The sequence below is a fragment of the Macaca thibetana genome, chromosome 6 (assembly GCF_024542745.1).
Source record: "Macaca thibetana thibetana isolate TM-01 chromosome 6, ASM2454274v1, whole genome shotgun sequence".
Lineage (NCBI taxonomy): Eukaryota > Metazoa > Chordata > Mammalia > Primates > Cercopithecidae > Macaca > Macaca thibetana.
Genome location: NC_065583.1, coordinates 14,455,204 through 14,470,570, shown reverse-complemented (window position 1 = coordinate 14,470,570; position 15,367 = coordinate 14,455,204). Strand labels below are relative to the sequence as shown.

The 15,367-nt window shown below is 39.7% G+C and overlaps 1 protein-coding gene across 4 annotated transcripts in view; it reads left to right on the top strand.

The window, feature by feature from the left end:
- The window catches only part of TENM2 (teneurin transmembrane protein 2), a 1,303,382-nt gene that overhangs the window by 320,834 nt on the left and 967,181 nt on the right, over positions 1 to 15,367 (top strand). For all 4 annotated transcript variants that reach the window (XM_050794625.1, XM_050794624.1, XM_050794626.1 and 1 more), the window contains exon 3: positions 6,596 to 6,895. In XM_050794625.1, the coding sequence (XP_050650582.1) occupies positions 6,670 to 6,895 (226 nt within the window). In that variant the 5' untranslated portion in view covers positions 6,596 to 6,669. The remainder of the gene's footprint in view (positions 1 to 6,595; positions 6,896 to 15,367) is intronic.

Here is a 15,367-nt window from a genome sequence, read left to right as displayed (position 1 = left end):
TTGTCTTTTAATCAATATATTAAGACCATTTACATTTAAAAAAAAGCATTGCTATTTTAGGACTTAAGTTTGCCCTTTTATTTTTAATTTTCTGTGTGTTCTCATATTCTCTGCACTTTTCATACCTCTGTTTTATTTTTCCTACTTTCTTATGGGTTACTGAACAGTTTATTGGGCTCCAGTTTTACTTACCTGTAGTAATTTTGAGCGCATCTCTTTGTATAGTTTTTGTAGTTGCTACATTGTGCATACATATCTTATCACAGTCTACTCCTTTCATCATTTTACTAGTTTGAATAAAGTGTGGAAGCCTTCCCTTCCTTTACATTCTCTGACCCTCCCCTATTTATAATATAATTTATTAAATATATTATCTACATACATTTAGAATCATATCCCAGAGTGTTTTAATTTTTGCTTCAACTATCAAAAAATTCTTAAAAACTCAAAAGGAGAAAGTTTATTACATTTGCTCATACTTTTGCTTTCCACATTCTCACTAACTCTTGGTGTTCCAAGATTCCTCCTTTTATGGTTTCCTTTCTATTTAGAGAACTAACTCTTTAGCTATTTTAAAAAATAGGTCTACTGGTGACCAGGTCTCTTAATTGTCCTCCATCTGATAATTTCTTGAACTTTATTTCATTCCAGAAGGATATTTTCATTGAATATAGGATTCTAGTTTGAAGACTCTTTTCTTTCAGCACTTGAAAAGTGTCGTGCTACTTTCTAATGACCTCCATGGTTTCTGATAACAAGTCCACTGTCGTTCAGATCATTTTCCCCTATAGATAAGTTGTAATTTTTTTTTCTAACCCTTTCAATATTTTTTCACTGCCTTTAGTTTTCAGAAGTTAGACTATGGATGCAATTGGATCTGTCCTGCATGGGATTCACTCAGCTTTCTGAATAGGTACTTTTCTGCCTTTTGCAAAGTTGGGATATATACAGCTGCATTTTCAGCACTTTTCTGGCCCCTCCTTCTTTCTCCTCCTGGGACTCTGATGACATGAACATTAGGCATTTTATCATCACTCTATAGGTCCCTACAGGTCCCTAAGTGAGTTTCTTTCTTTCTTTCTTTCTTTCTTTCTTTCTTTCTTTCTTTCTTTCTTTCTTTCTTTCTTTCTTTCTTTCTTTCTTTCTTTCTTTCTTTCTTTCGTTCTTTCTTTCATTCTTTCTTTCTTTCTTTCTTCTGTTGTATATATTGGGGTAATTTCTACTGATTATTTGCAAGTTCTCTCATTCTTTTCTTTTTGCCTCCTCTTTGCTGTTAAGTCAATCTACCATCTATTGAGAGTTTTGTTTTGTTTGGGGTTATTGTATATTTCAGTTCTGAAATTTTCACTGGGGTCTTCTTTACATCTTCTATTTGGTTCCTGAGAATTTCCATTTCTTTGATGAGACTTTCTGTTTTCCATTTGTTTCAACTGTGCCCATAATTGTCCATTGAAGCAATTTCATGATGGTTGCTTATATCAGATAATACTGACATCTTTGTCATCTCAGCGTTGGCATCTATTGAATGCCTTTTTCCTTTCAGCTTAAGAACTTCCTGACTTTTGGTATGACAAGTGATTTTTTATTGAAACCTGGACATTTGGGATATTATGTTATGAGACTCTGGTTCTTATTTAAACCTTCTGTTTTAGCTGATTTTCTCTAACATGGCTGTTGACAGAGAAAGGGGGAGCTTACCTCATTACTGCCAAATTCCCTGCTCAGCTTTTGTCAACATTCAAAGGTTGGGAGTTTCTTCTTAGATGCCGAGGGAGAAGCTAACCCAGGGGATAGAAGAATGGAAGTTCTGGCTCCCCACGACACGCAGCGATACCTCTCTGGGTAGTAGGGGTAGGAATGCTTCAGTACTGCTTACTCCATGGCATCCACTGACACCATAGGGGGCAAGAGGACTCACCACAGGAGGACCGTGAAAATTTCTGACTCTCCCAAACCTTCTTCCACACCACCCCAGTGGAGAAGGGGAGGAGTGCCTTGTTTATGCTCAGTGAGGGTGGACGAAGAGGAGAGCTTCACTACTTCCTGGAAGGGGCTGAAAGCCCTGGCTCTCCTGTATTCTGGTTGAGGTTGGTGCCTACTTGCAGCCTCATTTTCATAGAATGGTGAGCTTCCCACTTGGCTTTTGCTGCTGAAGATGGGGGTGGGGCCACAGTCCGTTTCCATGGTGTGTGGCTGGAATGGGGTAGAGATTGTCTCAACGTTTTCTTTCTTGTGAGCCCGCCCTTTTCTTTTCTCTTTTCTTTTCTTTTTTTTTTTTTTTGGAGACAGAGTCTTGCTCTGTCACCCAGGCTTGAGTCCATGGGCACGATCTCGGCTCACTGCAAGCTCCGCCTCCCGGGTTCATGCCATTCTCCTGCCTCAGCCTCCAGAGTAGCTGGGACTACAGGCGCCCGCCACCTCGCCTGGCTAATTTTTTGCATTTTTAGTAGACACGGGGATTCACCGCGTTAGCCAGGATGGTCTCGATCTCCTGACCTCGTGATCCGCCCACCTCGGTTTACCAAAGTTCTGGGATTACAGGCGTGAGCCACCGCGCCCGACCGAGCCTGCCTTTTTATACTCCTTTGGCTATATAGGAGGCTCACTTTTGTTGTCTGTGCCCATTGAGATCTCCGGGTTACCAGGTCCATGTCTGGGATATCTGTATCAATCTATATCTCTGTCTATCTCTATCTATCTGTCTATCATCTAATTTGTTTTTGCCATATATATAGCAAAAAGAAACCCCAGGAAACTCACCTCTGTTGTTCCTTGGGTCCTGAGGCCCCTCATTGTTCTGCTCTTCTTTCTACTTTTCATAATCTTACGTGTTTTCTATATAATGTTCGGGGCTTTTAGCTGTACCTTGTAGGGAAAATTATGTCTATTCTGTCTTTCTGGAAGGAGACATTTATAGACTGCCTGATTTTTAAAGACAAGAATCCAGATTTTCATATATAATTCTTCCACTTTGTCTTTTAATACCGACGGTCAATTTTTTTTTTTTTTTTTTTTGAGATGGAGTCTCACACTGTTGCCCAGCTGGAGTGCAGTGGTGTGATCTCGGCTCACTGCAACCTCTGCTTTCTGGGTTCAAGAATTCTCTTCCTCAGCATCTTGAGTAGCTGGGATTACAGGCACCTGCCACCATGCTCAGCTTTTTTTTTTTTTTTTTTTTTTTTGTATTTTTAGTAGACACGGGGTTTCATCATCTTGGCCAGGCTGGTCTTGAACTCCTAACCTCATGATCGACCCGCCTCGGCCTCCCTAAGTGTTGGGATTATAGACGTGAGCCACCGCACCTGGCCGACAATCAGTTTTTAAGTAATAGGCAGGCTAAATGCAAAATGTCTATTTGCCAACAGTCTGTGAGCTCTGCCTAGCTCCTTAAGAAATTTAGTTTCTCTGACTGAGATTTGTGATTTTTTTACCTCATCATATATAAATTTCCATCATTTATCCAGAGGTGATATTGCTGACAAATTTAACTATCAAGGGCAGAGCCAAGAAAGAGAAATTTATCAGGAAAAGATCTCTGAGCAACCACATTAGATGTCAAAATGTCCAAACACTAAAGTTCTTGAACTTTATTAATAGGTTATAAACCTTGCGGCCTGGCACAGTGGGTCACACCTGTAATCCCAGAACTTCAGGAGGCCAAGGCAAGCAGATCACCTGAGGTCAGGAGTTCAAGACCACTCTGGCCAACATGGTGAAACCCCATCTCTACTAAAAATACAAGAAATTAGCCGAGTGTGGTGGTGGGTACCTGTAATCCCAGATACTTGGGAAGCTGAGGCAGGAGAATCACTTGAATCCAGGAGGCGGAGGTTGCAGTGAGCCGAGATTGCGTCACTGTACTCCAACCTGGGCGACAAGAGCAAAACTCCATCTCAAAAAAAAAAAAAAAAGTTATAACCCTTTAAGCTCCCACTCTGAGCATGATTTAAAAAATAAAATAAAAGCACACACACATACACACACATATATAGAAAGTCAGTCTACTTTCCTAGCACAATGCAAATTAGAGAAGATAAGATTTCATGAGTCAGGTACACTGAAGATACTGAAATTACAAACTAACAGTGAAGCAAGAGAGAAGAAATCATCAAATTGACTCAAAACACTCAACTCCCATAAAACCACCTGTGGCTCCTCAGTGTTGGTGCACACAGTCTTATATTCTTTTAGCAGATGCTGAACGTCTTCTGTGATTGGAGCCTAGCTTAAAAATTAGGATTTATTATTAGAACTGTGAGTTTCAGGGATTCATATCATCATCTTCCTCCTCTGTCTTACGCAAGTGTGTAACTCCTTAGCTAACAAAAAAACATTTTAAAAATCATTCAGAGGAGAATAAAAACTAATTTTAATTGAGCACCTATGATGTGTTAAATAGTATAGTAGGAATTTTACCACCGTGTATGTTTTAATTTTTACAAAAACTCTGGGAAGTAGATACTATTTTTTTCTATTTCAACTGATTGAGAAACTAAGTTCAAAAGACCAGGAATAATTTTGACAAGGGTTGTGTCTCACCAGTGGTCATGATAGGACTGGCATCCAATTAAGACCTCAATGGCCACACTCTTAAATAACCTATAGTATGGATTCCAAAATGTTGAAATCGCATGTTAGAAGTTAGGAAAGGAGATTTGGGCATCTAGAAATTGCCTTAATGTGGAGACACTTGAACTGACTATGCCACAGCAAAAACTGACATGTCGACACTACTTATGTCCTCTAAGCAGGTCCTGGAGTCATGACTAGAGACTCTCAAAGGCACTTCTGAACTTGCTGAGTGAGAGACTCTAGACTCCAGCAAACTAGCTACTGCTTGTGCTTTCTTATGAGCAATGGAGTTTTGCTTTTGTTGCCCAGGTTGGAGTGCAATGGCGGATCTCAGCACACTGCAACCTCTGCCTCCCGGATTCAAGCAATTCTACTGCCTCAGCCTCCCAAGTAGCTGGGATTAGAGGGGCCCACCACCACGCCCAAACTTTTTTTTTTTTTTTTTTTTGTATTTTCAGTAGAGACGGGGTTTTACTGTGTTGGCCAGGCTGGTCTCAGACTCCTGACCTCAGGCGATCCACCCACCTCGGCCTCCCAAAGTTGCAGGACTGAGTTACCCACCGTGCCTGGCCAGTCATACCCTCTTTTGCATTGCCAATTATCAAACAAAATTGTCTGCAATTATAGGCAATATTTGACAAAGTATACACACAGTGTAAATTAGAGGGGTCCCTGAGATCTAGAAGAACTCCTGGTATGAAAAAACAACAGAGGGGCAACTTGGCTTCTGGTGTCTGGAGGCAAATGTCATCCACATTGCTGTGCACAGCTATCTTATTATAGTGTGTAAAGTAGACAAGGAAGAACAGAGGGGTTCAAAACTACCGATCTGCTCCCCCCGTATTTCCTGACATACTGAGGAGGCAGTGAGCAACAGTAGCCTGGAGAAAAATCATCACCCTGGCTCTGGGTTGCATTTTCCATTTTAATTAAAATTCGTATTTGTCCATTCTGTCCAGGTCCTGGCCCTGTGATCTATGGTATTTTGCATGGCAAATGAAATCAATAAGAGCCTATGATTTGGAACTTGGAAGCGCCTAAGCATTTTGGTCATATTTGCTAGGCAGAAGGCGAGTGTTTTCTGAGTGATGTTTGGCATACACTTCCAGGCTGAGGGTATCATATGCCAGACTGTGGGGCTCCCTGGTTGCCAGTTCATATGTTAGAGGTTCCTTCCCTTCAGCTTTCCTACTGTACTTGGTAATCTTCCTCATTTTTTTTTTTTCTGTTCTATAGTGGGTATCCCAGAAATGAAGGTAACAGAATGGCTTGGGGCAATTATCAGGTGGCTGCGCCAGTAAGCCTGCCTGTCAGCAGTTATCATGTTGGTGGGTGACTAGGCAGAAGAAGTAACCAGGTGTGTCCAAGACACAGATCTGCAAAGGAGGAAAAACTGGGAGTTTGCCAAAAGCTCGTTGAAGAAATTGGAGAAAGATTGTTTGCACGTCGAGAACAACTTTTATTCTTATTCTCCAGACATAGCTAGGAAATGTTATGTTAGTTGCATGGAACTTGGTATCACTACAAAGTATTAATAGCACATATTTATGTCTGATGCTCAAATCTGCTGCTGTACCTTTCTTTGCCTTTTTTTTATTTTGGGGGGTCAGTGGGGATGGCGGGGTGGTATTTGTTTTCTACCCAAGCCTTCTCTAGCATAGAGAGAATGTAATTAAAGAAGGATAAAATCAATTTGGCTTTGAATTGCTTCATAGTAAGATCTTGCATTAGAGTGACAGACTCATCATGTCATCTGTGCATACATAAAAAATCAAAAGATGAGTATTTGTTGTTACTATTTTTTCCAAATCTATTAAATTAAACAGCAAGAAAATTAATTTACTGTATCAAGTTCTTCTCTTTAGGTTGATTGTTTAGTTTACATTAAACTTTTGCAAAAGAGATTGCGCAGGGTTGACCAAGTCTGCATTTTCACGTTTTTGTCTGAGTCAGAGCATGAATCAGAACTGAAGGCAACATTTCTTGTAATCACAGTCTTGGTTTTTTTCTTCTATGTTTTTAGGTGGCAAAGTGACAAGTGCCAAAACTCAGGCCTGACTTTTCTGAAAACATCGGCATTCTACCATATCTGGAATAATGGATGTAAAGGACCGGCGACACCGCTCTTTGACCAGAGGACGCTGTGGCAAAGAGTGTCGTTACACAAGCTCCTCTCTCGACAGTGAGGACTGCCGCGTGCCCACACAGAAATCCTACAGCTCCAGTGAGACTCTGAAGGCCTATGATCATGACAGCAGGATGCACTATGGAAACCGAGTCACAGACCTCGTCCACCGGGAGTCAGATGAGTTTCCTAGACAAGGTTTGTCTTCCCCGGCTGATTTGCTCTCAACTGTGTAACTTACTTGATTTGCATGGTTGGTGGCTACTTTTGGAGATTCACCATGGTGGGTTTTGACAGATGTACCCTACAGCAGACCCTTGGTTCCATAAAGGATATTCCTAACACCATGGTGAATCTCTATCCTGAAAAACCTAAGATTATCTGTGGTTTTTCAAAACTATTCTCCTCATAGTCCACTTACAAGCCTCAAATTTCTATTCCTTTTCGCGTTGGGTTTCTCACTTAGATTCTCCTTGAACAAATGGTGTATCTTGGTTAAAACATCTTTGAAATAGTGTATAATAATACACCCTTTTCCTTCAACTAAAATATGATGTTAATTCTGAGTTATACGTTTCTCTTTTTGTGTTTCGGAGCATAGGTGGCCACATGTGTGTTATTTTCCAATTCCACTGATGTAATTATCCCTCCTACTTTCCCCAAGCCTTAATTTTCCTTTTCTTATACTGTTTTGATTTCTTTTGGGAGGAGAATATTTTTCTCCCAAGCACTAACAGTTGGCATTCTCTTCATGTCCAATATTTATGAAGAGCTCTGTTATCACTTCTCCCGGGTTGCTGTAAATGCATCAACACGTAGACTAAAGCAAAGCAGTGCTGAGAGGTGGTGTGACAAAGCTCACTCTCTAGCTCCATGTCTTACTAGTACCAGCCTCGCTGTGTGTGCAATTTACATTGATGGCTCAGCAAAATTACAAGCAAAGGCACAGAACTCTACCGAATGCCTCGGGAAGGGTCACTCTGCCAGCACCAAAGGGCTAAGCCCTGCTCTGCTAGGTTATTGCATCATTTGTTTTATAACACTGATTCTTTATTTCTTGTTCCATGTCCTTGGGAGTAAATGTGGCAATGGGTTTAATTTCTAATGAAATAACTTAGCTTGGAATTCTAGTCCTGGTTTCTCGGCTTCCTTAAACTACTTTTCCTATTTTTTACTTATTACAAAACGTGCACGTGTGTGTGTGTGCACGTGTGTGTATTATTAATTAGCACTATGCCCACGGTTTATAAATCTACAATCCAGAGGTTGTTCTAGATAACATCTTTTTATACACTCTTGGTTTAGCCTAGCTCCAGCTTTTATATTTAACAGAGGACTGAAAAAATAAATCAACAGAGAAACTGTTAGAATTGTGTTTCCATTGCCATTATAACTCTTGCAGGATACAATTTTTATTTAATCTTCCTTCTTATTTTCTGAGTTATCTTCATGTAAATGAAGCACATGCTGATCCTCCTCCATGAGAAAATGGGGGCAGAGGCTGCTTGAAAATTGCTCCGGATCAAATGCCTTTGATCTATAACTTCAACAAGTGTTTTTGCTTTGTTAAGCTCTCAACGTTCCCGAAATTGCAGGTAGTGACAATTGGAAAAAAGAAAATATGAAGAATCATGGCTTAATGAACTGAGAGAGAGCTTACATTTCCAATATAATAAAATTGGGACACCTCTCTGTTGTTTCCCAGAGCTGCACTAACACGAAACTCAAATATTTTGAAAGGTGATGCACGTTCAACGTGGTTGAAAGCCTTTCATTTTCTGCTGGAGATTTTGTCTCATTTATGTTGTTGCTGCATACGTTTTTGTGTCTCAGAATTCTGTACTGAAATGTTCACTCTTCTTCCTGAGTCTTATTAAAGGTGCATCCTGGCTTCTGGATCATTGTGCACTGAGATGTAGCTTCCAGGTTATTGCTGAATTGTGGATCGGCCTATCACCTTTTCCATTATTAATATTTACATAAAATAAAACCAAGGACTGGGATTTTATTGTCAAATATACCTTTATGCTTCCTGTTTAGTCTTGTTCCCCTCCATTGATAATAATAGAGGTTGCTTGGCCATATCAAACTCAGAGCTTTGCAATTAACAATTCACACATGCCGCATGTTGTTATTGAGCCCATATTTGTTTGTGTAATGTGTTTGCATGAATTAAAAACTGTGCAGGCCAAAAGTAGAAATAAAAAGCATCAGAAGGTATTTGCATATGCAAGTGCAATTCCTTCTGAAGACGTCTATGAATTTATGCATGAAAATGTAGTCAGAGTCTGAGTGGATCTACTTTGATGGGTTCTAAAATTGAACTCTGCAGGAAGTAAATAAGCACATATTTAAGGAGAGAAGGAACAGGAGATACAATCTGGCAAGCAGTACATTCAACTTGAAACTTAGCCACTACAGAGAGGGTTAAAATAAATTTTACACTCAGTAATAACAATAATTTTTTTTAAATGTCATGCATTTCCCATTTTATTTTCTTATTCATGAAATCAAAGAGCAGGATCATCTCCGTACTTATTAGCCTAGAGGTACATTAACAAGGATCATAGTGGGATCATCTCCTGCAGTATTCTTATTTAAAACCCAAGACACTGATCATAAAACAAACACACTTCTCACATACAACCAAGTTTTGCAAACACAGTTGGATGACTCTACAGATGCTCAGCGTGGAAAAGAATTGCCAGCCAGCGAAAGTGATGCAGGCCCAGAGTCAGACCTTGTCCAGTTACCCCACCTGGCCCACTCAAGTATCAAATGCAAGAACCTGCCATCTCCCAGCAGGAGAAATGAGCCAGGTGTTCCCATGAGAAGCTTACGGAAGCTCCGGTCAAATTGTGCTCATCTTTGCTTGCTTTCAACACAGACTTCTCCTCTGCCTTCTTCTATTGTGGCTTCTTCTCTTGAGTATGCAAATCACCTGTCTGGCCTCTATTATGCTGGATCCTCCTGGTGTGAAGGAAGAAAATTGCTGACCTTCGGTCTGTGGCCACCGGAGTAATTAGTAATTAGTAAATGACTAATCCTGCACTAAATAGCATCCTAGTGGTCTGAGAGCTAATGCATCTGACAAAAGTGAGCAGTGGTCTGATCCCTGGTCAGACCCAGCCCTAGTCCCACCTGTGAAATAGATGCCACTTTTAATAATGAAGGTCGGCCAAGTTCCCAGGCAGTTTGTACAAGCTTGTCTTTTTTTTGTTTTGTTTTGGACCCCAGAGGTAGGGTGAAGAGCAATGTGATATACAAGACGTTCTCCTGGGGCTTAGGAGTCTAGAGTTGGACGTAAATTCTGCTTTTGCATGTGTGTGTGCCTGGGACTGTGCTCTGCATTCTGTGTTTCACAAGGATTACTACATGGTTTTCAGGTATATTAAACAAACAACAATAATAACTATGACAAAAGAACAATGGCAAACATTTGTTGAGTATTCTGTGTCTGGAGCCCATCTAAGCATTTTGCTTGCCTTAACTCAGTTAATGCTCACAATAACTTTGCGAGGTGGGTACTATCACTCCCTTGTTTACTTATAAGGAAACTGAGTCAGAGAGAGATTAAATAAGTCATCCAAAGTTGAAAACATGGAAAGAGCTGGAGATAGGCTTCAAACCTAAGGGACTGGATTCAAGAACTATGTTTTAAACCAATGTGTTTCATCACCTCCCAAATAAATAAGTAAAGAAACAAAAACATAATTAAATCCTTGGTCAAAGGTGGGAAAGAGTCTATGAAGTACACTTTCTAAGGCTTTCAAGAATCCATACCTTTATATCTTTCTTAATAATACAGGAACTGTAGTTAATGGTATTGATTGAACATATAATATTCACCACCAGCTCCCAGCCCTGCTGATGTAATTCCTGTTCTCATCCATTCACCTCCATCTCACAATCATTCCTGACTCTCCAGAAGCATTCCTGACTATAATACGTCTCTACCAACACCACTGTAGGAAAAAGTTTCGACTGCAGGGATGTGTACTGGGCTGTCAGCGCTGATTCTATGTCCTCCCTTATGGTCATTACCTTTTTGCACAACCTGTCCACCTGGAACACTAACCAAGAAAGGTGTCACTATCTAAATGATATTGCTCAGGTAAGCAGAACTGACTCTTTTCTGTGCTAACCAAGGCCCAGTGGGCCAGCAAGTTCAGCCAGGCCTCTTATTCCTCAAAAAGTGCTTCTTTCCAGTTAGCAGTTCAAGTCTCTTGAGAGGGGGCCAAGATTGAATTCTTTCTCTGTACCTCAGGCTGGCTGTCTAGGTCAAGGTCAAAGAAAAAGTTGGGGGAAGATTGAATTTTTGAAAGTATGCTTGCATCAGTTCTCTCATTCAGTTAGAGCAAAGAAATAAATCCTACCAACTCTTTGATGTGCTTTAAAAAGCACATAAACACACACACACACACACGTACACATTTTAGGCTAGGTTTGGTTTTGGTTCTCCATAAATTAGTTCTTGCTCTTATGATCTTTAAAATCATTTGCACAATAACTTTTGCTCTGTATAATTTGGCATAATGTACATTTAAACAGTGTTAATGAGCTGAAAACTCATGAACCACTAGTGAGCTAGAGTACTACCTGCACTGATTCAATTAATTTATATAATAATTGTGGGAATACTCTGGAAATCTGTAAACATTTCTATCTCTACCATTGTCTTAAAATAGTCATTTTTCCACTCTACCTAAATAATGGTTAAAAGGTTCTAGTTTGAAAACCTCAGCACTTTAATTTACCTACAAAGAATACCTTGTAGATGTTAGTACATTTCAAGAGTTTGTGTGGTCAATATTTTGAAGGCTGAAATGTACCTTGAGAAGATTGCTTTCCATTTATCTTCCCACTTCTAGATAGGATTACTTTTCATAACTCAACTAAGAATAACACAGCGCTTTCTAGTCTTTGGTTGTATTTTTTTTTTTTAATCCTTAGAAAAAGAGAGTCTACAACCTTTCAATTTTATCTTCTTGCTGGATAACTTGAATCCTTGTTGTTTTATATGGGAGGCATATGGGAAAAGAGTAATGAATGAAGACTCTGGAGTTCAACTTTGTCCATATCCCAGTGCTGATGGGTACCATCAGTGTGATCTTGACCAAATTCTAGAACATCGACTGAGTCTCATTTTCTCCATCTGTAAAAACTCTACCACATAGAGTAATTGGGTTCATTTCTCACAGTTATGTATTTATTATGATCTGGACATTATCTTTCATTTAATAAGTGCTAGTAATTATCATTATAGTTATTGTCATTTTAACCCTACCACCAGCAAAAGTGGAGATCACTTGCTCTCCAACCCTAATAATATTTTGGTGCAACATAAATTTTTCTTTCTTCTTGATTTGTTTCCTGTGACTTGCAAAAATTCTGGCATTTTCAAACTCAGAACTTCTTTTTTTCCAGCTTGTTGATAGACTGTGTCTGACTCTCATCCACCATACATTTTGTTCCCAAAGATGAACATAACTCATACGTTATTTTCTTATTTTTAGACAGGAATGAAAGATACTATCTAACAACTGTCAACTGATGCCAACGCACTGTAAGAGAGTTGCTAGTCAGACAATTTTACAAGTTAAAAAAAAATAGATTGGAAAACCTGCTCTAAGGTAGTGTCATAGGATTCAAACACTTTTTTTGGGTGTGCATTTTATGGCATGTAAATGCACACATATTTCAGAAATGAGTTTAATTAAGAGTAGACTTAATCCATACAAATGCTGGATAAAATTAATCTGTTTTCATCACTTTATGTGCAATAATTTGGAATCTATGTCAGAGAGTCAATGTTGCAGATTTTCATTGTTGATACTACCCTTCTAGGAATATGTCTATATTTTTCAATAACTTTAGCCATTTGGCAACTATCTTCATGTTTGCTCAATTGTTATCCTCCCAGTAATTATCTATTGTCAATTCTGCATTCAACTTTGTATCCAGCTTTCTTTGAATTACCTTCCTTTTCCTGCTCTTTCTTGTTGGAAATTCCCCAGAGTTTCACCCTAATCCTATACTATTCTTCTCCATGGCACTTTCTTTAGAACACTCTTATTCATAGGACTCTTCAGTGGTCACTACTTCTACTTCTAAAGACTTTTTCATTTACAAATGATAGTATTCCAGTTCAAATTAGCTTACTTGAAAGGATAATGTTTTGGCTGACATCACCAGATAATCTAAGAACGCATCTGCCCTCACACTTATCATCTCTCACAAGATTCTCATTCTCATATATTGGCTTTATTCTTCGGAGAGATCTCTTTGAAGAAGTCTGCTGATCACCCCCACTCTCACATTCTCTCATTTGGTAACATCACTGGAAAGAGTCCCTTGTTTATATATATGTTTGGGGTTTATTTTGCTATTTTCAGCAGAATATTCTCCACATAGATATTCAGGCTGGCCTGGCATGGGACACGTGCTGATAATACCTATATCTACCATTTTATGGCTGTAGCTGGCCACGTCTTGGATGTAGGTTTATCCTGTGCTTCAAGGTAGCTTACAGTGAGTGCCTCCTAAACCTGATGGAATGAACTCCACATAGGAAAGAAAGACTCTCATCGCTGAAGTAGACCATAAACACTAACTGGCCCAATAGCAAATGTTCCTAATGCTAGTGAGATTGAAGTTTAAGGCTCCCCTTCGGTGGTCTTTCTAAGTTGTATTGGTCCATTCTCATGCTGCTAATTAAGACAAACCTGAGACTGGGTAATTTATAAGGAAAAAGGGGTTAAATGGACTTACAGTTCCACATGGCCGGGAGGCCTCACAATCATGGTGGAAAGTGAAGGAGGAGCAAAGGCACATCTTACATGGCAACAGGCAAGAGCACGTGTGCAGAGGAACTGCCCTTTATAAAACCGTCAAACCTCATGAGACTTATTCACTATCATGAGAACAGCACAGGAAAAACTTACCCCTATGACTCAATTACATCCCACCAGGTCCCTTCCATCACACATGGGGATTATGGGAGCTACAATTCAAGATGAGATTTGAGTGGGGACACAGCCAAACCATATTATAAGCTTCACATCCACTTTGCTACTGGACCTTGGAATATTTTATCTTTACGTATACAAGTAGCAAATTTAATTGTCTTTCCTTCAAAATTTGTTTCCGTTTTTCATTTCTCAGCTTTGGGGAATGGTATCACAGCCTTGCATTTTAGATAAAGTCTTCCAAACCTCTTTTTTCTTGATTCTTTATATTGATGCTTGTCAAATCACACCTATTATTCCTGCTTCATTTATCTCAGTTCCAAGTTTCTCATTCTGTGGGCAGTTTCCAACATTTCAACACTGGACAATTGCTTCAGCACTTCAATTGCCTCTTTCCCTAATTTTTTCTTCTGGCACGTTTTCCATATCTTGGATGGTTTTGAGTTTTTAAAACACGGCCTTATTTTTTCCACTTCCCTCAAATTGATTCAGAAATATTTCAGGGGTTCCTAAAAGGCAACTGTAAGTTCCTAAAAGGCAACTGCCTTTACAACAATAAAAAAAGGTAAACATGGTTTCTAACCTCACACAGCTTGGCAGTTTTAAAATGGTAAGATATAATTGATATGTAACTAAGTACCATACAAAAAAAACACTACAAAAGGGAAAATATTGGATGGTTTTGCAGAGACCTCTAACCCAGTTTTGTGTGACCAGAATGGCATCCCAGAAATTGGGGACCTTCTTGCATATGTTTGAGGGATGGGGAGGAGGTCAGACAATCAAAGAGGCAAGACAGTGTTCAGGCAAGAGTTATGGCATGTGAAAAGGTCCAGAGGTGACCACAGTTAGTTGTTCCAAGGATGTCAAAGAAGTGTAGGTTGGATGAGCTAGAGTGCCAGAGAGAAACAGTCATGAAGACATTTCAGGGAGACAATACTGGTTTCAGCTCATAGAGAGAGGCAAGGTGGTCAGTCACGGGTTGTGTCTTCATCTAAGCAAGGGAGCCTGGTGGCCTGAACTAAGGTAGCAGAGATTGTTTGAGAAATGTTGAAATAAAAAGATTGTTGGCTTTTTTAGACAGAATTTTTCTTTTGTTGCCCAGGCTGGAGTGCAAAGGCACAGTCTCGGCTCACTGCAACCTCCGCCTCCTGGGTTCAAGTGATTCTCCTGCCTCAGCCTCCCAAGTAGCTGGGATTACAGGGATGTGCCACTACACCTGGCTAAATTTTTTTTTTTTTTGTATTTTTAGTAGAGACAGGGTCTCTCCATGTTGGTCCAGCTGGTCTTGAACTCTTGACCATAGGTGATCCACCCACCTTGGCTTCCCAAAGTGCTGGGATTACAGGCATGAGCCATTGTACCTGGCCCCTGACTGTTGGCTTTTTAGGATACCTTAAAAGCAGAGGCAGATATACTGTTCTGAGACTCCTGGGCATTGACTGCTTTTTTCTCCTGCAAAGAGAATATTGCCTTTCTGATGCTGAGTTTACTTAAAGAGCCAGGAAAGGTCAATGCTTGTAAATAACCCCTTAAGTGGAAGTACATAGATTGTTAGTTCAAGTTCTTCTGGAATGTGGGACATAAACCTAAGTACAAAAATATAGTGTTGCAATAAGAATTTGTATTTTTTTTTTAATTTGTTAGATTCCTGCCTATGCAAAGGGTAGCACCAGCTACAGAGCACTCCATATGGATCCCA